A 20,480-nucleotide genomic window follows, 5' to 3' on the forward strand; every position below is an offset into this window, starting at 1 on the left:
GTTAATTCAGCCACAGTGTGTGATTTCAAAAAAGCTTTACAGCGAAAGCACCACAAAAGATTATCTTAGGTCACCACCAAGTCACAGAAAAACACAGCCATTTTTCCAGCCAAAGAGAGGAGTCACAAAAAGCAAAAATATAGATAAAATGAATCACTAACCTTTGATGATCCTCATCAGATGACACTCATAGGACTTTGTGTTACACAATACATGTATGTTTTGTTTGATAAAGTGCATATTTATATCCAAAAATCTAATTTTACATTGGTGTGCTATGTTCAGTAGTTCCAAAACATGCAGTGATTTTGCAGAGAGCCACATCAATTCACAGAAATACTCATCATAAACATTGATAATAGATACAACTATTATACATGGAACTTTAGATAAACTTCTCCTTAATACAACCGCTATGTCAGATTTCAAAAAACCTTTACAGAAAAAGCACACCAATGCAATAATCTGAGTACAGCGTTTAGAGCCCAAACAAGCCAAAAACATATCCGCCGTCTTGTGTAATCAACATTAGTCAGAAATAGCATTATGAATATTCACTTACCTTTGATGATCTTCATCAGAATGCACTCCCAGCAATCCCAGTTCCACAATAAATGTTTGATTTGTTTGATAAAGTTCATCATTTATGTCCATATACCTCCTTTTGTTAGGGCGTTTGGTAAACAAATCCAAACGCGTGTGCAAGTCCAGCGGAAAGGTCAGACGAAAAGTCCAAAAGTTATATTACTGGTCATAGAAACATATCAAACGAAGTATAGAAACAATGTTTAGGATGTTTTCATTACATTTCATTATAGCACAACGGTTTGTTTTGTCAAATCTTAGCAATTTCTTCTTAGCTAGCTACATAGCCGTCCTTGCATCAAAGATAATTGCGTAATTATCATATTTCGCCGTCCTAAGGTAGTCTTCACTAGCCAGCTAGCTAACATCCACCGATTAGCTGCACTGTAGAACTATTACACTCAACTGAACGACTTGATTAGTGTAGTGTTAGCTAGCTACATAGCTGTCTTTGCTGTCTTCGTATCCAAGATAATTGTGTAGTTTAGAGTGTGTAGTCTTAGAGTGATTATCTTAATTTACCGAGGTTAGCTAGCCAGCTATTTGTCGTCCTTAACGTAGGAGACTCTGCTAGCTAGCCAACAGCTAGCCAACAGCTAGACAACAGCTAGCCAACGTCTACCGAATAGACTCACAACCCGGTCGCATTCACAGGTATTATCACATTTTCATTTCATTTCATTACAGTACAACGGTTTGATTTGTTTGATCGAAGCTAGCTACATAGCTAGCTACATAGCCGTCTTTGTATCAAAGATAATTGTGTAGTCTAGAGCGATTTTCTAGGTTAGCTAGCCAGCTATTGTCGTTCTTTTAACGCAACGTAACGTAAACAACACTGCTAGCTAGCCAGCTAGCCCCCGAATAGCAGCACTGTCGAAACTATTACACTCAACGGAACGACTTGATTAGTGTAGTGTCAACAACGCACCCACTGCCAGCTAGCCTACTTCAGCAGTACTGTATCATTTTAATCATTTTAGTCAATAAGATTCTTGCTACGTAAGCTTAACTTTCTGAACATTCGAGACGTGTAGTCCACTTGTCATTCCAATCTCCTTTGCATTAGCGTAGCCTCTTCTGTAGCCTGTCAACTATGTGTCTGTCTATCCCTGTTCTCTCCTCTCTGCACAGACCATACAAACGCTCCACACCGCGTGGCCGCGGCCACCCTAATCTGGTGGTCCCAGTGCGCACGACCCACGTGGAGTTCCAGGTCTCCGGTAGCCTCTGGAACTGCCGATCTGCGGCCAACAAGGCAGAGTTCATCTCAGCCTATGCCTCCCTCCAGTCCCTCCCTCGACTTCTTGGCACTGACGGAAACATGGATCACCACAGACAACACTGCTACTCCTACTGCTCTCTCTTCGTCCGCCCACGTGTTCTCGCACACCCCGAGAGCTTCTGGTCAGCGGGGTGGTGGCGCCGGGATCCTCATCTCTCCCAAGTGGTCATTCTCTCTTTCTCCCCTTACCCATCTGTCTATCGCCTCCTTTGAATTCCATGCTGTCACAGTTACCAGCCCTTTCAAGCTTAACATCCTTATCATTTATCGCCCGCCAAAGTTCCCTCGGAGAGTTCATCAATGAGCTTGATGCCTTGATAAGCTCCTTTCCTGAGGACGGCTCACCTCTCACAGTTCTGGGCGACTTTAACCTCCCCACGTCTACCTTTGACTCATTCCTCTCTGCCTCCTTCTTTCCACTCCTCTCCTCTTTTGACCTCACCCTCTCACCTTCCCCCCTACTCACAAGGCAGGCAATACGCTCAACCTCATCTTTACTAGATGCTGTTCTTCCACTAACCTCATTGCAACTCCCCTCCAAGTCTCCGACCACTACCTTGTATCCTTTTCCCACTCGCTCTCATCCAACACCTCCCACACTGCCCCTACTCGGATGGTATCGCGCCGTCCCAACCTTCGCTCTCTCTCCCCCGCTACTCTCTCCTCTTCCATCCTATCATCTCTTCCCTCTGCTCAAACCTTCTCCAACCTATCTCCTGAATCTGCCTCCTCAACCCTCCTTTCTTCCCTCTCTGCATCCTTTGACTCTCTATGTCCCCTATCCTCCAGGCCGGCTCGGTCCTCCCCTCCCGCTCCGTGGCTCGATGACTCATTGCGAGCTCTCCTTCTGTAGCTCAGTTGGTAGAGCATGGCGCTTGTAACGCCAGGGTAGTGGGTTCGATCCCCGGGACCACCCATACGTAGAATGTATGCACACATGACTGTAAGTCGCTTTGGATAAAAGCGTCTGCTAAATGGCATATATTATTATTATATATTAGAACAGGGCTCCGGGCAGCCGAGCGGAAATGGAGGAAAACTCGCCTCCCTGCGGACCTGGCATCCTTTCACTCCCTCCTCTCTACATTTTCCTCCTCTGTCTCTGCTGCTAAAGCCACTTTCTACCACTCTAAATTCCAAGCATCTGCCTCTAACCCTAGGAAGCTCTTTGCCACCTTCTCCTCCCTCCTGAATCCTCCTCCCCCCCCCTCCTCCCTCTCTGCAGATGACTTCGTCAACCATTTTGAAAAGAAGGTCGACGACATCCGATCCTCGTTTGCTAAGTCAAACGACACCGCTGGTTCTGCTCACACTGCCCTACCCTGTGCTCTGACCTCTTTCTCCCTCTCTCTCCAGATGAAATCTCGCGTCTTGTGACGGCCGGCCGCCCAACAACCTGCCCGCTTGACCCTATCCCCTCCTCTCTTCTCCAGACAATTTCCGGAGACCTTCTCCCTTACCTCACCTCGCTCATCAACTCATCCCTGACCGCTGGCTACGTCCCTTCCGTCTTCAAGAGAGCGAGAGTTGCACCCCTTCTGAAAAAACCTACACTCGATCCCTCCAATGTCAACAATTACAGACCAGTATCCCTTCTTTTTTCTCTCCAAAACTCTTGAACGTGCCATCCTTGGCCAGCTCTCCCGCTATCTCTCTCTGAATGACCTTCTTGATCCAAATCAGTCAGGTTTCAAGACTAGTCATTCAACCGAGACTGCTCTCCTCTGTATCACGGAGGCGCTCCGCACTGCTAAAGCTAACTCTCTCTCCTCTGCTCTCATCCTTCTAGATCTATCGGCTGCCTTCGATACTGTGAACCATCAGATCCTCCTCTCCACCCTCTCCGAGTTGGGCATCTCCGGCGCGGCCCACGCTTGGATTGCGTCCTACCTGACAGGTCGCTCCTACCAGGTGGTGTGGCGAGAATCTGTCTCCTCACCACGCGCTCTCACCACTGGTGTCCCCCAGGGCTCTGTTCTAGGCCCTCTCCTATTCTCGCTATACACCAAGTCACTTGGCTCTGTCATAACCTCACATGGTCTCTCCTATCATTGCTATGCAGACGACACACAATTAATCTTCTCCTTTCCCCCTTCTGATGACCAGGTGGCGAATCGCATCTCTGCATGTCTGGCAGACATATCAGTGTGGATGACGGATCACCACCTCAAGCTAAACCTCGGCAAGACGGAGCTGCTCTTCCTCCCGGGGAAGGACTGCCCGTTCCATGATCTCACCATCACGGTTGACAACTCCATTGTGTCCTCCTCCCAAAGCGCTAAGAACCTTGGCGTGATCCTGGACAACACCCTGTCGTTCTCAACCAACATCAAGGCGGTGGCCCGTTCCTGTAGGTTCATGCTCTATGACATCCGCAGAGTATGACCCTGCCTCACACAGGAAGCGGCGCAGGTCCTAATCCAGGCACTTGTCATCTCCCGTCTGGATTACTGCAACTCGCTGTTGGCTGGGCTCCCTGCCTGTGCCATTAAACCCCTTCAACTCATCCAGAACGCCGCAGCCCGTCTGGTGTTCAACCTTCCCAAGTTCTCTCACGTCACCCCGCTCCTCCGTTCTCTCCACTGGCTTCCAGTTGAAGCTCGCATCCGCTACAAGACCATGGTGCTTGCCTACGGAGCTGTGAGGGGAACGGCACCTCAGTACCTCCAGGCTCTGATCAGGCCCTACACCCAAACAAGGGCACTGCGTTCATCCACCTCTGGCCTGCTCGCCTCCCTACCACTGAGGAAGTACAGCTCCCGCTCAGCCCAGTCAAAACTGTTCGCTGCTCTGGCCCCCAATGGTGGAACAAACTCCCTCACGACGCCAGGACAGCGGAGTCAATCACCACCTTCCGGAGACACCTGAAACCCCACCTCTTTAAGGAATACCTAGGACAGGATAAGTAATCCATCTCACCCCCCTTTAAGATTTAGATGCACTATTGTAAAGTGACTGTTCCACTGGATGTCATAAGGTGAATGCACCAATTTGTAAGTCGCTCTGGATAAGAGCGTCTGCTAAATGACTTAAATGTAAATGTTAAATGTTTAACATAAATCTTCAATAATGTCCCAACCGGAGAATTCCTTTGTCTATAGAAAAGCAATGGAACGCAAGGTAACTCTCACATGACCGCGCCTCACGAGCTTGTGGCTGCTGGGCAGACCTCTGACTCATTCCCCTCTCATTCAGCCCCCCTTCACAGTAGAAGCCTGAAACAATGTTCTAAAGACTGTTGACATCTTGTGGAAGCCCGAGGAAGTGCAAACTGACCAATATCCCACTGTATCTTCAATAGGGGCTGAGTTGAAAAACGACCAACCTCAGATTTCCCACTTCCTGGTTGGAGTTTTTATCAGGTTTTTGCCTTTCTCAGGTTTTTGCCTTACATGAGTTCTGTTATACTCACAGACATCATTCAAACGTAGAAACTTCAGTGTTTTCTATCCAATACTACTAATAATATGCATATATTAGCATTTTACTATATTAGCAGTTTACTCTGGGCACGCTTTTCATCCAAAAGTGAAAATGCTGCCCCCTAGCCCAAACAGGATTTAAGAACAAATTATTATTTACAATGACAGCCTACCGGGGAACAGTTGGTTAACTGCCTTGTTCTGGGGCAGAACGACAGATTTTTACCGTGTCAACTCGGGGGATTCGATCCAGCAAACTTTCAGTTACTGGTCCAACACTCTAACCACAAGGCTACACACCTTACTATGTCAATATGTCAGGCGTCAGTTGTGAAAAAATACAATAGTTGGAAGAGCTTCAGAGTTCACTGAAAATATGCCATTGCTGGTTTTTTTGCCGTTAAAGCTGCAATATATAACTTTTAGAGCAACCCAAACAAATTCACATAGAAATGTGAGTTATAGATCATCATTCTCATTGAAAGCAAGTTTAAGAAGTGGTATATGTGTTCTATGTGTGCTATTTCTATGCATATGGTTCTTAAGTTTTGTTTTTGCATCTTACTTTTAGTTTTGTACACCAGCTTCAAACAGCTGAAAATATTATATTTTGGTAATTGAAAATATATTTCACAGCAGTTTTAGATTGTACAATGATCTCGACATTCTCTATGCTTGTATTGTCACATAATCTGAAATTAAGCAAACTGTTAGAATTTTTGCAACCACAAAATGGTGGAGCGATTTCTGCATATTGCACCTTTAATTAGGCTATTTTTTCTATAATTCCATTGTATCCTCTCCTGCTGGCTCCTATCACCTGTTAGAAGAAGGAATAAGAAGAACCCATTTCACTGGCATTAGAATATAGACACCACCAGGCTTCTGAAAAACATTCTCATAATAATACCAGTATTCCAGTGATTTAAATGATTTATTTATTCATTTATTTATAAGGGACCATGCAAATAGCACCTACAGCTACATCACTCATTTACATAATGATGATTTTGATAGATTTTGATTACGATAATGATTATTTTGAGGACTAAAATAAAAGCTGAACCATTTCCATGGATGAAATGCTTTCTATCATCATGGTAATGTACGTCAGGGGTTGTGATTACTTCTGCTCTGCATCGGGTGCCCTATTTCACCTGACCACAACACTATACAGGAACACTGATACTATATCTTGTCACGCATCATATGTGTTTTAATGGGAAAGTGTCATAGGTGTGACAAGACTATTGTGTCCACTTTAGCTACTGGTGCAACAATGTCATCACACTTCCCAGCATGCCGTGCAGGTCTGCCAGCCCAGCCCCAGACCTAATCAACCTGTTCCCTCTCTTCCCCCTAAACATCACCACCCTATCCTCCTCTCCTCTCCTTCTATCTCACCTATCCCCTCTTTATTATGGCTCCTAACTCCTATATCAGCTTTGTCTTTCTAGGCTTTTGTTTTCTGTCTATCTTGCTCGCTCCCCCATTTCCGTCCATCCCCTCTCACGCTCTCTCTCTCTCCCTTTACTTTGTCACAGTGTATAGTGAAATTCACGCAGGCCAGCAGTTACCAGGCAACAGGCTAGAACTCTGAGACACATGCTCACCAGCTCTCACTAGCTCTCCATCCTGCTCTGTCTCTCACTCATATAGAGCTAACTGTTGTTGTGTACTGCTGGTTACTCATATCTTAATCTCAAAGGTTTCCAAGGGAGTCCATTTTGATGGTGGTTTGCACGTCTGTTTTGTGAACTTCTACACAGGTGAAACTGAGGTAACAAGTGTAGTCCTTGTTTTAAACTGGGTTTGGCTGATATTTGGTGGATTAACTGACTAGTATTGGGAAACATAGGAAAGGTTCAGCTCTTAAAATGAGCTATCCTCTTAACTGCTGCGTCAGGTCCAGATTATCCCACATGTAAAAATATGTTAGCAGCAGCCCAACCATGTTTGTAGGATTATCATATAAGTAAGGGGGGGATGTGGTGTAAATGGTTTATACTAAGTACAGTATCTTCATCTTGAGTGGAACTGGAGTGATCATTATTTGAACCTATTTTTAAAATTATTTTTAACCTGCCTCAAAATTCCAAACTACACTCACCAGCCAGTTTATTTGGTACACCCATCTAGTACCAGGTTTAATCACCCTTTGCCTCCAGAACAGCCTAAATTCTTCAAGTCAGAAATGTTCCACAGGGAAGTTAGTCCATGCTGAGGCGATAGCATCATGCAGTTGCTGCAGATTGGACGGCAGTACACCACCGCCACCAGCCTGTACCGTTGATACCAGGCAGGATGGGTCCATGGACTCTGGCTGCTTACGCCAAATCCTGACTCTGCTATCAGCATGACACAACAGGAACTGGTATTTGTCGGACCAGGCAATGTTTTTCTACTTCTCAAATGTCCAGTGGAGCCACTTCTTCTTGTTTTAACTGATAAGAGTTGTGCGTTCAAAGATGCCGTTCTGCACACCACTGTTGTACTGCGCCGTTATTTGTCTCTTTGTGGCCCGCCTGTTAGCTTGAACAAATCTTGCCATTCTCCTTTGACCTCTCTCATCAACAAGCTGTATTTGCTCACAGGGCTGCCACTGACTGGATGTTTTTTGTTGTTGATTTCACGTTGAATTCACGTTAGTTGACAACTCAACCAAATGTATATCAAAACTAGACATTAAACTGATGTCTGTGCCCATTGGGACCTAATGTGACATCGTTGGACTAACTCGTCTATAATAACACTCAGATCGAGAGTTGAGAGAGCTGATCCTCAGCTGCTAATCTCTCGTTGGCTCCTCATGGCTGCTCTGATGGGGTATGTAACAGAGTGCTGAAACTATCTCCAAATCCTAGGCATAGTAGGAAGCCAAGGTTTGAATACATTTAGTAGGCCGTGCCTCCAGAGTTTTTCCTGACCTTGTGACATGATGAAGAAAAACTCTGGGCCCTATAATTATAGCCTATGTATAACTACGAACAGTTTTTCCTGTCAGGCCATGTGATCAGGAAAACCTCCTGGCTCAATGTACAGTATGGAAGTGTCACTTCAGTCGGAGGTCATGCTCTTTGTAATGGCTGTAATGGAATGATATGAAACACAATGGAATGGCATCAAACACATGGAAACCAATTCAAATGGAAACCATGTGTTTGATACCTTTCCACTCATTCTGTTTCCACCATTACAATAAGACACCCTCCTTCTACCAGCCTTCACTGGTATAGGGATGACAATCAACTGTATACTAAGATACAGTTATATTTTCATCGTGCACTGATAACCACAGACATTGTATAGTTTTCTAATAACACATCAATTGTAACCCATTTATTTGTTTTGTTTGAGCTAGTTTCGCATTTGGGAAAGTACTACTTTTCACCATTTTGGATGAGTTCCACACACAAACAATGGGGAAACATGCCACTGAAAAAGTCAGTGACAAGTCTGAAATTTATCTCAGAGATAGGAAGTCCCTAGTGGAACAGAATGCCCTTGCTTTTCACCTCAAAGCTGCCATGCTATCGATCCTGTCGCTCTCCTGCTGCGGTGTGTTTTGATCAAGGAGAGTGGACTGGTTCTCTGGAGACCAGGAGGAAATCACAAAGAAATGGTGGAGGGAAGGAGGGAGGAAGAGGGGAAGACAGCAAATTAAGGCTTTGAAGAGGAAGAAACACTATCATTCACTCAGGTTTCCCCTAGGTAGAATTGTGCTTTGTAAATATGTTATATAACCAAGGCTATACCCACACACCACTTTAGAATTGTTGGTAGATGACAAAATGCACATTATAACCGGGAGAGGGACTTTGAATAGGCCTATGTGTTCTGCTATTGAAACTACTCTGTCTCATCCTATCTTATAATGGACGGTCACAGAGTGAGATTGATGGAAAGTGATTGGTTGATGTGTTGCCAACGGAGGCGTGGTAAAATAGTAACCAGGTTTCTTACCCTTCTGTTTCTTGTCGCTATAGCGATGAGGAGGAGATGCGGAAGTCTTTCTCAGAGCTGGGGGACACCAGCCAGGCAGACTCCGCCTCTAAACACAAGAAGAGCATGGCCAGCGGCGGGAAACCACTAGTGGCCATGGCCCAGCCCTCAGGAGCCCTCCTGTACAAGAACGGCTTCCTGGTGCGCAAGGTGCACGCTGACTCAGACGGCAAAAGAAGTACGTGCCAAAACCATAAACATACATTTATAGCTCTGGTAAAAAAAATATATATATTGACAAACCCCCTATCCCCTCCCTATCCTCATCGCTGTTTATTTGTTAATCCTACTCATTTAGTCTTTTGCTGTTACTTTAGCAGCAGCTACAGTATACTTCTTGTGGTCCACATACAGCAAATCGTATAATTCCTACCACTTAGTATGAAGCAATGTATTGAGGTCTGATGTTAGTATGGACATTTGAAGCTGACCTGAGTTTTGACCTAACTATTCTCCTGGTCACAGCACCGCGTGGGAAGAGAGGATGGAAGACGTTCTATGGCATTCTGAAAGGGCTGATTCTCTACCTACAGAAGGTGAGCAGCTCCTGCCGACGGGAGCAGGTGTGACAAAACTTCTGCCACTTCTGTCCCACTTTATGAACTCACGAGACTTTCACTGTTCCACATCACAGAACATGGAAAAATGTTCTGAAAAGTCTCAAAAAGACTTCCAAGTCCAATCACTTTTTACATACTCATATTCAGTAACGATACAGTTTCTGCACCAAAGAAACAAAAACAAAAGATTGCTAAGATTATCCCACTTCGTTACATACCCATATAAAATAACATTTGTGATATACGTATACCAATATTTGATTGACACAAATTGAAATACTAAAACTGCTCATACAGATGCACTCTCCAACCATGCGGATGGATTTTCATACCCTGTCGAGTGTGGATATTATCAGAATGAGATCATTCACAAAGGTTGAGACTTTTGTTCAGTGCCTTCAGACTACAGTCCTCAGACCTGGCACTGCCCTCTATGCCCATATAGACCAATGGTCCTGGCCTTTGCTAGGGGCAGCCCTGTCAGCTTCTTGGGCTTATGTTCCGCTAAATTTGAACGGAAGCAAGGGTCCCGTCCAGAGATGTTACTATTGCGACGCAGCTGTGCCAATGATTTATGTACTGTATGTCTATGGGCACTGGTCTCTGGTCCAACAGTCAGGTCTGCTTTGGGGAGAGGCAAGGCCCCTTACTGGGGTGTCAAAAATAACCCTTTCCTTAGTATGGTTTGTTTTGTAACATCCCAACAACAAGTCATCCTGCAGAAAGAAACATTTCACACCATAACATCCATTGCCAACTTACTGATGCTTAACATTCTCACATTACAACCAAATTAGATTATCGGTACTTACAGAACCATCTGGGCATTGAATACACTACCCTGCAGTTAGAAGAACTACTGCGATGGTCAATAATGACATAATGAGGTATTCACACTTTATGCTGATTGTCATTCTTTGACCATGCAGGGAGTGTACCGGCCAGATAAGCAGCTGTCGGACGAAGATCTGAAGAACGCTGTGTCCATCCACCACTCTCTGGCCATAAGGGCTGCCGACTACAGCAAGAGACCCAATGTGTTCTACCTCCGCACCGCCGACTGGAGGGTCTACCTCTTCCAGGCACCGTGAGTCCCATCCCTCACTTCACTGTTCTTGTCTCATCCATTCTTAACACACCTCAAAGACTGACTTATACCTTGCTTTCTCACACTCCTGTAAGATCGAGCCATCCCTCGTTTTTACGAGTTCGGTTCACACACTTTCAATTGAATGCTAGAGGGTTCATTCTTTGTCTTGGAGCCATATCCTGCAACTTATTCTTAATTGCACAGCACACATCCACCTCAGTCAATAAACCTGGGCTTGAATTTGCAAGGTCGCCCTCCTCTTCTTGTCTCCTTGTTTGAGCACTACCTGTCTCGCCCCAGTCTCTCCCCTTCTCACTAGCCAAATAATGGCTGTTGCTACCTCCTGCTGTGTGTGTGTGTCTGTGTGCGTGCATGTGTGTGTGTGGGGGGGTGTAAATTCAGAATGCAGAGGCACATGACGTGGCCACATGTCCCAGTCCCCCAGGAGGAACGGCTCTTCTCCAGTTGCAGCCTGCATTTGTCCCAGATACATTCCTCTCTCTCCCTCACTCTCTTCCTCTCCTATCTTTTAGTCTCTCCCTATCTTTTCTCTTTTCCCTCCCTCCCTCCCTCCCTCCCTCCCTCCCTCCCTCCCTCCCTCCCTCCCTCCCTCCCTCCCTCCCTCCCTCCCTCCCTCCCTCCCTCCCTGCCTCCCTCCCTACTTCTGTCTCTCTCCTTTCTCAGCCAGTGTCCAAGGAGTTGTGGCAGAGCTGTCTGAGCAAAGCAGCATTTTTTTGTATTCAGCAGCCGTGATGATAATCACTAAGATGTCTTAGTTAGCGCTGTGCGGTGGGGATTGAAATGTGTGTGTGTGGGAGGAGGTGTGTGTGTGGTGTGTGTATGTTGTGTATATGCATGCGTGCAGGTCCATCCTTGGTTTGTGTTTGTGCAACACGATCTCACAAACTCACTGTGCGTGTGTGCTTTGTCCACCATAGAAGCACAGAGCAGATGCAGTCGTGGATCACACGCATCAATACGGTAGCAGCCATGTTCTCGGCGCCACCTTTCCCTGCAGCCATTGGTTCACAGAAGAAATTTTCCCGACCTCTGCTGCCAAGCTCCACCTCCAAACTGTCACAGGTACCCTCCTTTACACCATATCATCATATAACCTATCAAATTGACCATACCATATCACCACCATCATTTTAAAAATCCCTGAAGGCACTCTTTAAAATTAATGACTAAATGTGATTATTTTAAATGTCCACAAGGACAGAACTCAGTCAGGCCTAGAGAGTTGACATGAGTGATGATGATGTGCTGGGAGAAAATGCATGGACGTCTATCTTCCCATCACCCTGGTCAGGTGACATGGGTGGCGAACTCTGAACTCTGAGTATCTGTGCCTACAGGAGGAGCAGGTCCAGTCCCATGAGACTCGGTTCCGGGCCATCTCCACTGAACTGGCTGAGCTGCGCTCATATCCTCCGGACCGAAAGGTCAAAGGCCGCGAGCTGGAGGAGTACCGCCAGCGAGACGAGTACCTGGAGTTTGAGGTGAGCCCGAGGCGACAGTGTGTGAACTTTTAAAAGGCAACAGAAAGGAAAAGAAAGAAATTGGAATTTAGTCGAGCGTTAAGTAATTATGCAGCACTGCATTTCTGTCTCATTCACTTCCTCTGCTTCCCCTCTTTGCGTTTCTTGCCTTCCCTCCTCTCCCTCTGTCTCCTTCTGCCTCCATCCCCTCACTCTTCTGTCACGTAGAAAACACGCTACGGTACCTACGCCATGCTGCTGCGGAACAAGATCCGCTGCGGCGAGGATGACCTGTCCGTATTCGAGGTTCAGATCCTGGAGGACAACGGGCTGCAGCGCGCCCATTCCAGCCCCACGCTGCAGGACTTCAGCCAGGCCTCCCAGGGCAGCAGCACCAAGGAGCCGGTGGGCTGCAGTGGCATGGGAAAAGGCTCCAAGCACACCGAGGCCCAGAGATACAGCTACCGCCAGGCCATCAAGAAGTGAGGCAGGGCGGGGAGCCGGGTGGTGATGACGTGGCAGGTTTGTCTCCCTGCGCAAGTTTTTATTTGAAATCCAGTGGAGGGGGCTTATAAGAGCTTGAAAAGGAGAGTGGTGAGAGTGTACTGTATACACCATGCCCCCACCCGGCACCCCCGATCTCCTCGGCCAATAGGGGAGGTGCAGCGGTGCAGATCCTATGACTGGCCAATGCCAGTGGTGCGTTGGGGCAGGAGGGAGGGAGGGAGGAGCGTTGGAGAGGTCATGCAGCTTGGAAAGAAGGTATTCCAGCGAAAGCTTGCTGCATATGTTAATAGACGGTACCATGCCGTATGGTAAGACAGAGGTTCCTCCCGTAAGCAGTATCACCGCCGTACAAGGACTCCCATCCAGCATCTTTTTCTTTCCTTTTCTTTCAGGGCACCTCTTCCACAAACCCCTCCTCCAGCCTTTTTTCTTGAAATGTTTTCCTCTGATTTGGGACCAAACATGTTTACACTTTTGACACATTAAGTCTCAGATGACTGTGCTATTGATTTGAACATGTGTTACAGTACTGTAATACTGTAGTAACAGGAGCTAGATCCACGACTCATTGCATTGCTATTCCCTTTTTTTCCATGACATCTGTGTGTGTCCACATACATGAGGGAGCCTAACGACAAGGGTACTTGCAGCTCCTGAACTCTTCTTTGGGGCAAATGTGATGGCAACAAGGTGGCTCTAGTGTATCAGAATGGCAGTGCACTACACACCCGGATCCGCAATGGAGGCTCAGTTGCAGCTCTCCCTCCTGGCCCAAGTCAGGGCGAGAGACTGTGCTCTCATGACTTCAAACCGCTCCAATCTCTGCCCCCTCTCTCTCTGCTCCCCTGTTCTCACATTCTCTGTCTCAGAGAGGGGGTAACTGTGGCCCCCTCTCTACCATCTATTCCAAATGGGCTGTCAGAGTGGTTGATGTCATTTGAGCCACACTAGTTTACTACTGTACAGCTACACACGAGTAAAAAAAAATGTAATTGTACTTAATAATCCTCTCAGCAAGAGAGGCCCATGGTTTCTTAATTGCTTTTCCTTAAAGGGACAATCTGCGATTAATATATATGCCCATTGATTTTTGAAGAATAAAACTATCGATGCCTCATGAGCTTAGTTCAACCCAAAATATAAACTTGTTTAACTCCTTTGTATGTAAACAATGTAATTGTAAACAAACATGGTATAGCCTCAAAACGCCAGCCTCATCCCTCAGCTGTTTACCGAATCAGTGGTAGGGTAATCACTATGTTATTGTTCAAAACTGCAGATTGCCCCTTTAATAACAGTTGTTAACCCTCCTACCTAGCCAGTTGCTTTAGCTTTGTCTTGCAGCAGGCTTCTTTTTACTACTCTGTGCGTGAATGTTGTTTTTTCTCAGCATGCCTGCATCGAGCTCTGCCTTTTTCTTATTCTTGGGGAAAAAAAATGTTTGGGTTATGTTGTCTTTGTACTAATCCTGTTGTATTGACATGTCTTCCCTGTTACTCCCTGTGTAATCACTCGTTTATAAGACCTGTTTTAACACTCACCAGGCAGACCCTGAATGTACTTGTTTTTTCAATATTTGTACAGCATTTTACAATAACCTGTTGATGTTGGACATTCTCCCCCTCCTCCTGTGTACTGTTACAAGTGTCATTATACATAAGTGTTATTATAGTAAACCTATGGCATATGTTTTCTAATAACCTGCCAACTACTATATTATGCTTATATTGTATGATACATTATATATGTCGTTTTACAATATATCCTGGTGAATATGCATAAAATAAACATACAGAGTTGATATTATACATTCCCTGTATTTAAATGTCCTGAAAGTGACCTATGATAATCATGTGTTTTTACATAGTATTCTGTATGTAAAGGGTCAACAAAGGCACCAGCACAATCTTGAGTATTGTCTAAATGCCTATGTATCTATCAAACAATGATGAGATTGAGAAAGGAGATCTGGCGAGGTGGGACAATACCATAATCAAATTCCCATCATTATTTCAACTCCCTGGCCTGAAGTATTCTGAAGAGAATGAGAGAGGCATTCTTCTTTAAATTGGTAGCATGATTCACTTTGAAGGTATTTGTTGATGTTGTCACAGAGTAATGTTTTGCTGTTGTTGCTACATGAAAAACAGACATATGGAATAATGTAGTGGGTGTATGTGTAACGTGTGAAATGCGTGAGGAGGGCCTTGTAGGCTAATAGACGGGGGAAGCAGCAAGACATTTACTGACAGAATATGTATGGAAGCATATCCATACCATATCCTCAGTCAATGTAAAGAAAAATAATCAACATAACTATTTCATGACATACCTTCAGTTTCAAGCTACTCGGGCTTTCAAATGTCGGCCTTGAACAGCTGTAATGCCAGCATCGTACCAGCAGAGAGAGCTGTTTAGCAGGACATTCAGTTACCTTTCAGCCATAACATTGCTGCACCTGCACTGCACAAGCTTTTTAGGGTGTATCTAGATATGGAGCACTGCTGAGCTATGTGTGTGTGTGTGTGTGTGTGTGTGTGTGTGTGTGTGTGTGTGTGTGTGTGTGTGTGTGTGTGTGTGTGTGTGTGTGTGTGTGTGTGTGTGTGTGTGTGTGTGTGTGTGTGTGTGTGTGTGTGTGTGTGTGTGTGTGTGTGTGTGTGTGTGTGTGTGTGTGTGTGTGTGTGTATCTGAGGAGATGTGTTTCTGTTCTGCTGTAAGTTTGTGAATGTCATTGAATGCAGCATGCTGCAACCTGGCTGACCTGCTGTTCTACTAAGGAGCCTATTTAAGGAATGTGGCTGAGGATAATGGTCTAGCCAGTGCATTCATGTGATGTTTTAAAGCAGCAACGGTTTATCCAGCTGTGTCCATTAACTTTACTTACCTTGCTGGAAATGTTGTTTTGTACAATTTTAGTACAGATAATTGAATGTTATGTCTAAGTTTAGCATGGTGTATTTTGCCTTTCGTCTTTTCCTATCTCACCTCAGTCATTTTCAAATTATTCTCCTTCCTTTTCCATGATCTCTTCTCCCCTCCACTCCTCCTCCCCTCTCGCATCACTTCACTTTCCCTCTGTCACTGATATTGTCAGTTTGTTCTGCCCTCTGTCTCTGTCATCATCTCACTATTCTTTTAGGAAGCTGCCTTTATCAGATAACTGATAATAATAATAATAATAATAATAATAATAATAATAATAATATATAATATAATAATATATGCCATTTAGCAGACGCTTTCATCCAAAGCGACTTACAGTCATGTGTGCATACATTCTACGTATGGGTGGTCCCGGGGATCGAACCCACTACCCTGGCGTTACAAGCGCCATGCTCTACCAACTGAGCTACAGAAGGACCAGTACTATGTACTGTATGTGTTTATTGTTACTATAACTGATGATTGTATTGTACCTTTAATTGTATTGTAACGATGTTACAGCTGTGATATTACTGCTTGGTACTTGTATTTATCGATAGTGTTTGACACTGGTGGCATATGTTGCCAGGGTAGTCTAACCACAGAATGACATGTCCCCTCGGACATTGGAGGGAACAGGGTAAGGACTGAGGGCCTTTTACATACAAAGGGACATTGTGTTGTTCAATCAACAGGTGAACAACTGAAAATCTCATCTCTCACACACTATTTGTTCATATCATAGGGTCTATGCAATACATGCCCTGTTTCCTGTGTCCCAGGCACTAACCATGAGGGAGAGAGGCATACGGTATAGAATCTGTTATAAAGCAGTATGATAGCCGGGACTAGCCTCAGGTTCAACCTCCGCGAGCTCTCTATGCCCACTCTGCCCCTCTGACATCATCACAGAGCAGCTGCAGGGTCTCCATAGTACTGGTTTGCATTGAAACCACTAGCTCCCAACAAGTGTTCGCTCTATGATACTGAAATGAAAGCCTAGGTGTTACTGTATGTTCAACCCATTCCCAGCAAGCACTTATGAATGTGACATGTGATAATATTATTATGGTCTGCTTTCCTTTGTATTATGTTTAGTGTATTTAATGAATGGTTAATATACAGAACAAAATTTTTGTCCTTCAGTTCATTGTCATGTTTTTTTGTTTTATGAAGCTGAATAAAGTCAATGTATTTAATGCTGTTTTATGCTGATGTGTTGTAGACACCACACCAACGCTTTCAAAACTGTGATATAATACACTACAGTGGGGTTCTGACTCATTTCAGTTTTCTTAGAATGCTGCCAATGAGAGACATTTAAAATGTTTTTACTTGAATTGTTTTACTCATTTTAGCTGTACTGTCATGTTTTGTCTTATATTGTCTTGTCATTATGCTTTCCCTTCTGTTCGTTTCCCCCTGCTGGTCTTATTAGGTTCGTTCCCTTTTTCTATCCCTCTCTCTCTCCCTCCCTCTCTCTCCTCTCTCTATCGTTCCGTTCCTGCTCCCAGCTGTTCCTCATTCTCCTACTCACTCATTTAGTCTTTCCACACCTGTTCCCTATCTTGTCCTCTGATTAGAGTCCCTATTTCTCCCCTTGTTTTCCGTTTCTGTCCTGTCGGATCCTTGTATATTGTTCGCCGTGCTGTGTCTTTGTCTCGCCCTGTCGTGTCTTGTTTCCCTCAGATGCTGCGTGTGAGCAGGGGTCTGAGTCTGCTACGGTCGGTGCCTTCCCGAGGCAACCTACAGTTTATGGTCGAGTCTCCAGCCTGTCCTCGTCACTACGAGTGGAATTAGTTTTTTATGTTTTGTTTTCTGCTCCGATTTGTCTAGGAGTATTGCCTATTTCCTTTACTGGAATAAAGACTCTGTTTTCGCCAAGTCGCTTTTGGGTCCTCATTCACCTGCATAACATGTACACATGTCCACCACCAGTTAAAACCTCACCTCTGTAAGAAAACATTGTTTGTATAGGAGCTTTTCTTTTGGGAAGCATAAAGGAAAAATAAAAGTGTTCCAAAAAGTGACTCAAGTCTTTGCATTTCTTTCTTTTGTCAAATATCAAAGTCAAACTACGTAAAATAATATACCACCGCACATGGAGCCAGACTGTTTGCACCTGTCATTTCAAAAGGGAATTAAACATTGATTATAAACTGGGTGGGTCAATCCCTGAATGCTGATTGGCTGACAGCCATGGTATATCAGACCATATACCATGGATATGATAAAACAATTACTTGTACTGCTCTAATTATGTTGGTAACCAGTTTATAATAGCAATAAGGCACCTCAGGCGTTTGTGATATATGGCCAATATAACACGGCTAAGGGATATATGTCCAGGCACTCCGCGTTGCATCATATCTTGGCCATATACCACACCTCCTCGGGTCTTATTGCTTAAGTATAAAGTGGGTAAGACATGATCATGATGCCATTAGTATCCTTCACAGCTATGTGTGTGTGTCCGTCACTGACCTTTTAAACACGTATCACTTTTGAATAACAATATCACAGTGATCGAGGTCTTTGGCATGATGTCACACATTTAAGCAGCAATGTCAGACAAGGGTGTCATGCCCCAATTATTTTAGATGGGGAACGAAGTACGTGAGGATATATATTTTATATTTGAGATTCTTCAAAGTAGCCACCATTTTCTTTGATGGCAGCTTTGCACACTCTTGGCATCCTCTCAACCAGCTTCATAGGGTAATCACCTGGAATGTATTTTAATTAATAGCTGTACCTTGTTAAAAGTTAATAGGTGGGATTTATTTTATTCTTAATGAGTTTGAGCCAATCAATTGTGTTGTGACAAGGTGGAGGGGGGGGGGGTATACAGAAGACAGCCCTATTTGATAAAAGATCAAGTCCATATTATGGCAAGAACAGCTCAAATAAGCTAAGAGAAGTGACATTCCATCATTACTTTAAGACATGAAAGTCAGTCAATACGGAAAAAATTCAAGAACTTTGAAAGTTTCTTCATGTGCAGTCGCAAAAACCATCAATCACTATATTGAAACTGACTCTCACGAGGACCGCCACAGGAAAGGATGGCCCAGAGTTACCGCTGCTGCAGAGGACAAGTTCATTAGAGTTACCAGCCTCAGAAATTGCAGCCCAAATAAATGCTTCACAGAGTTCAAGTTACATACACATGTCAACATCAATTGTTCAGAGGAGACTGCATGAATCAGGCCTTCATGGCCCAATTGTTGCAAAGACACCACTACTAAAGGACACTGATAATAAGAAGAGATTTGCTTGGGTCAAGAAACACGAGCAATGGACATTAGACCGGTGGAAATCTGTCCTTTGGTCAGATGAGTCCAAATGTGACATTTTTGGTTCCAACCACCATGATCTCCGCATGCGTGGTTCCCACTGTGAAGCATGGAGCAGGAGGTGTGATGGTGTGGGGGTGCTTTGCCGGTAACCCTGTCAATGATTTATTTAGAATTCAAGGCACACTTAACCAGCATGGCTACCACAGCATTCTGCAGCGATACTCCATCCCATCTGGTTTGTGCTTAGTGGGACAATCATCTGTTTTCAACAGGACAATGACCCAACACACATCCAGGCTGTGTAAGGGCTATTTGACCAAGAAGGAGAGTGATGGAGTGCTGCATCAGATGACCTTGCCTCCACAATCACCCGACTTCAGCCCAATTGAGATGGTTATGGATGAGTTGGATTGCAGAGTGAAGGAAAATCAGCCAACAAGTGCTCAGCATACGTGGTAACTCCTGTTGGAAAAGCATTCCTCATGAAGCTGGTTGAGAGAATGCCAAGAGTGTGCAAAGCTGTCACCAAGGCAAAGTGTGGCTACTTAAAAGAATATAAAATATAAAATACATGTAGATTTGTTAATAAAATTGCTAGGTGGCTAGTATTACTGAGAAGCAACAAAACATTTCATTTAAGTAATTTAGCAGACACTCTTATCCAGAGCGACTTACAGTAGTGAGTACATACATTTTTCATGCTTGTCCCACATGGGAATCAAACGCACAACCCTGGTGTTGCAAGTACCATGCTCTACCAACTGGGCCCCAGAGAAAGGCAATTTTTGTCTTATTTATTCATCAAGAAGGAATCAATAGGCTACATAGCTTGATCAAATTAATTTGCAATTTTACACGTGTATGCTAAACAAAATCTGAGGGGGCACGTGCCCCCTATGGGCATGACGCCTCTCTCGGGCACACCTGTTTCATTTTACTTTCCCTTCAGAAAAGCAGCTGGGTTTTTGAGTGAGTCCTTCCCATCACTGGCAGCAAATCAAACAAATCAAACACTGTGTGTCACTTGTCAGTCTTTCTCATCCTCCACTGACAATACTGTCTGGAGTAGGTGATCTAGTGTCCTGTTGGCCAAACCAAGATTTCATTTCAGAATTTATTAAAATTAGGTTAGGTTTAATGGCAGTGTTCCCTCAAAATGTTTTCGGCACTGAGCAAATTTCAGGTCTGCTGAGCTTAAATTTCAACTTGTGAAAATTCTGTACAACTTCCGCCGAGCGTTTACTGTGAACACTGACGCTGTACCCACTTTAAGTTACAGTTTTAACAGTGGCCAAGTAGGATACTGTGGCTATTTGATCATAATGAA

The 20,480-nt window shown here is 44.6% G+C and overlaps 1 protein-coding gene across 1 annotated transcript in view; it reads left to right on the forward strand.

The window, feature by feature from the left end:
• Positions 1-16,999, forward strand: part of LOC124039857 — a 129,849-nt gene extending 112,850 nt beyond the window's left edge. The window contains exons 12-17 of the mRNA XM_046356330.1: positions 9,279-9,472; positions 9,760-9,830; positions 10,784-10,941; positions 11,883-12,027; positions 12,303-12,446; positions 12,654-16,999. Coding sequence (XP_046212286.1) covers positions 9,279-9,472; positions 9,760-9,830; positions 10,784-10,941; positions 11,883-12,027; positions 12,303-12,446; positions 12,654-12,911 — 970 coding nt within the window. The 3' untranslated portion in view covers positions 12,912-16,999. The remainder of the gene's footprint in view (positions 1-9,278; positions 9,473-9,759; positions 9,831-10,783; positions 10,942-11,882; positions 12,028-12,302; positions 12,447-12,653) is intronic.
• Positions 17,000-20,480: the final 3,481 nt, after the last annotated feature.

Source organism: Oncorhynchus gorbuscha, linkage group LG07, assembly GCF_021184085.1.
Source record: "Oncorhynchus gorbuscha isolate QuinsamMale2020 ecotype Even-year linkage group LG07, OgorEven_v1.0, whole genome shotgun sequence".
Lineage (NCBI taxonomy): Eukaryota > Metazoa > Chordata > Actinopteri > Salmoniformes > Salmonidae > Oncorhynchus > Oncorhynchus gorbuscha.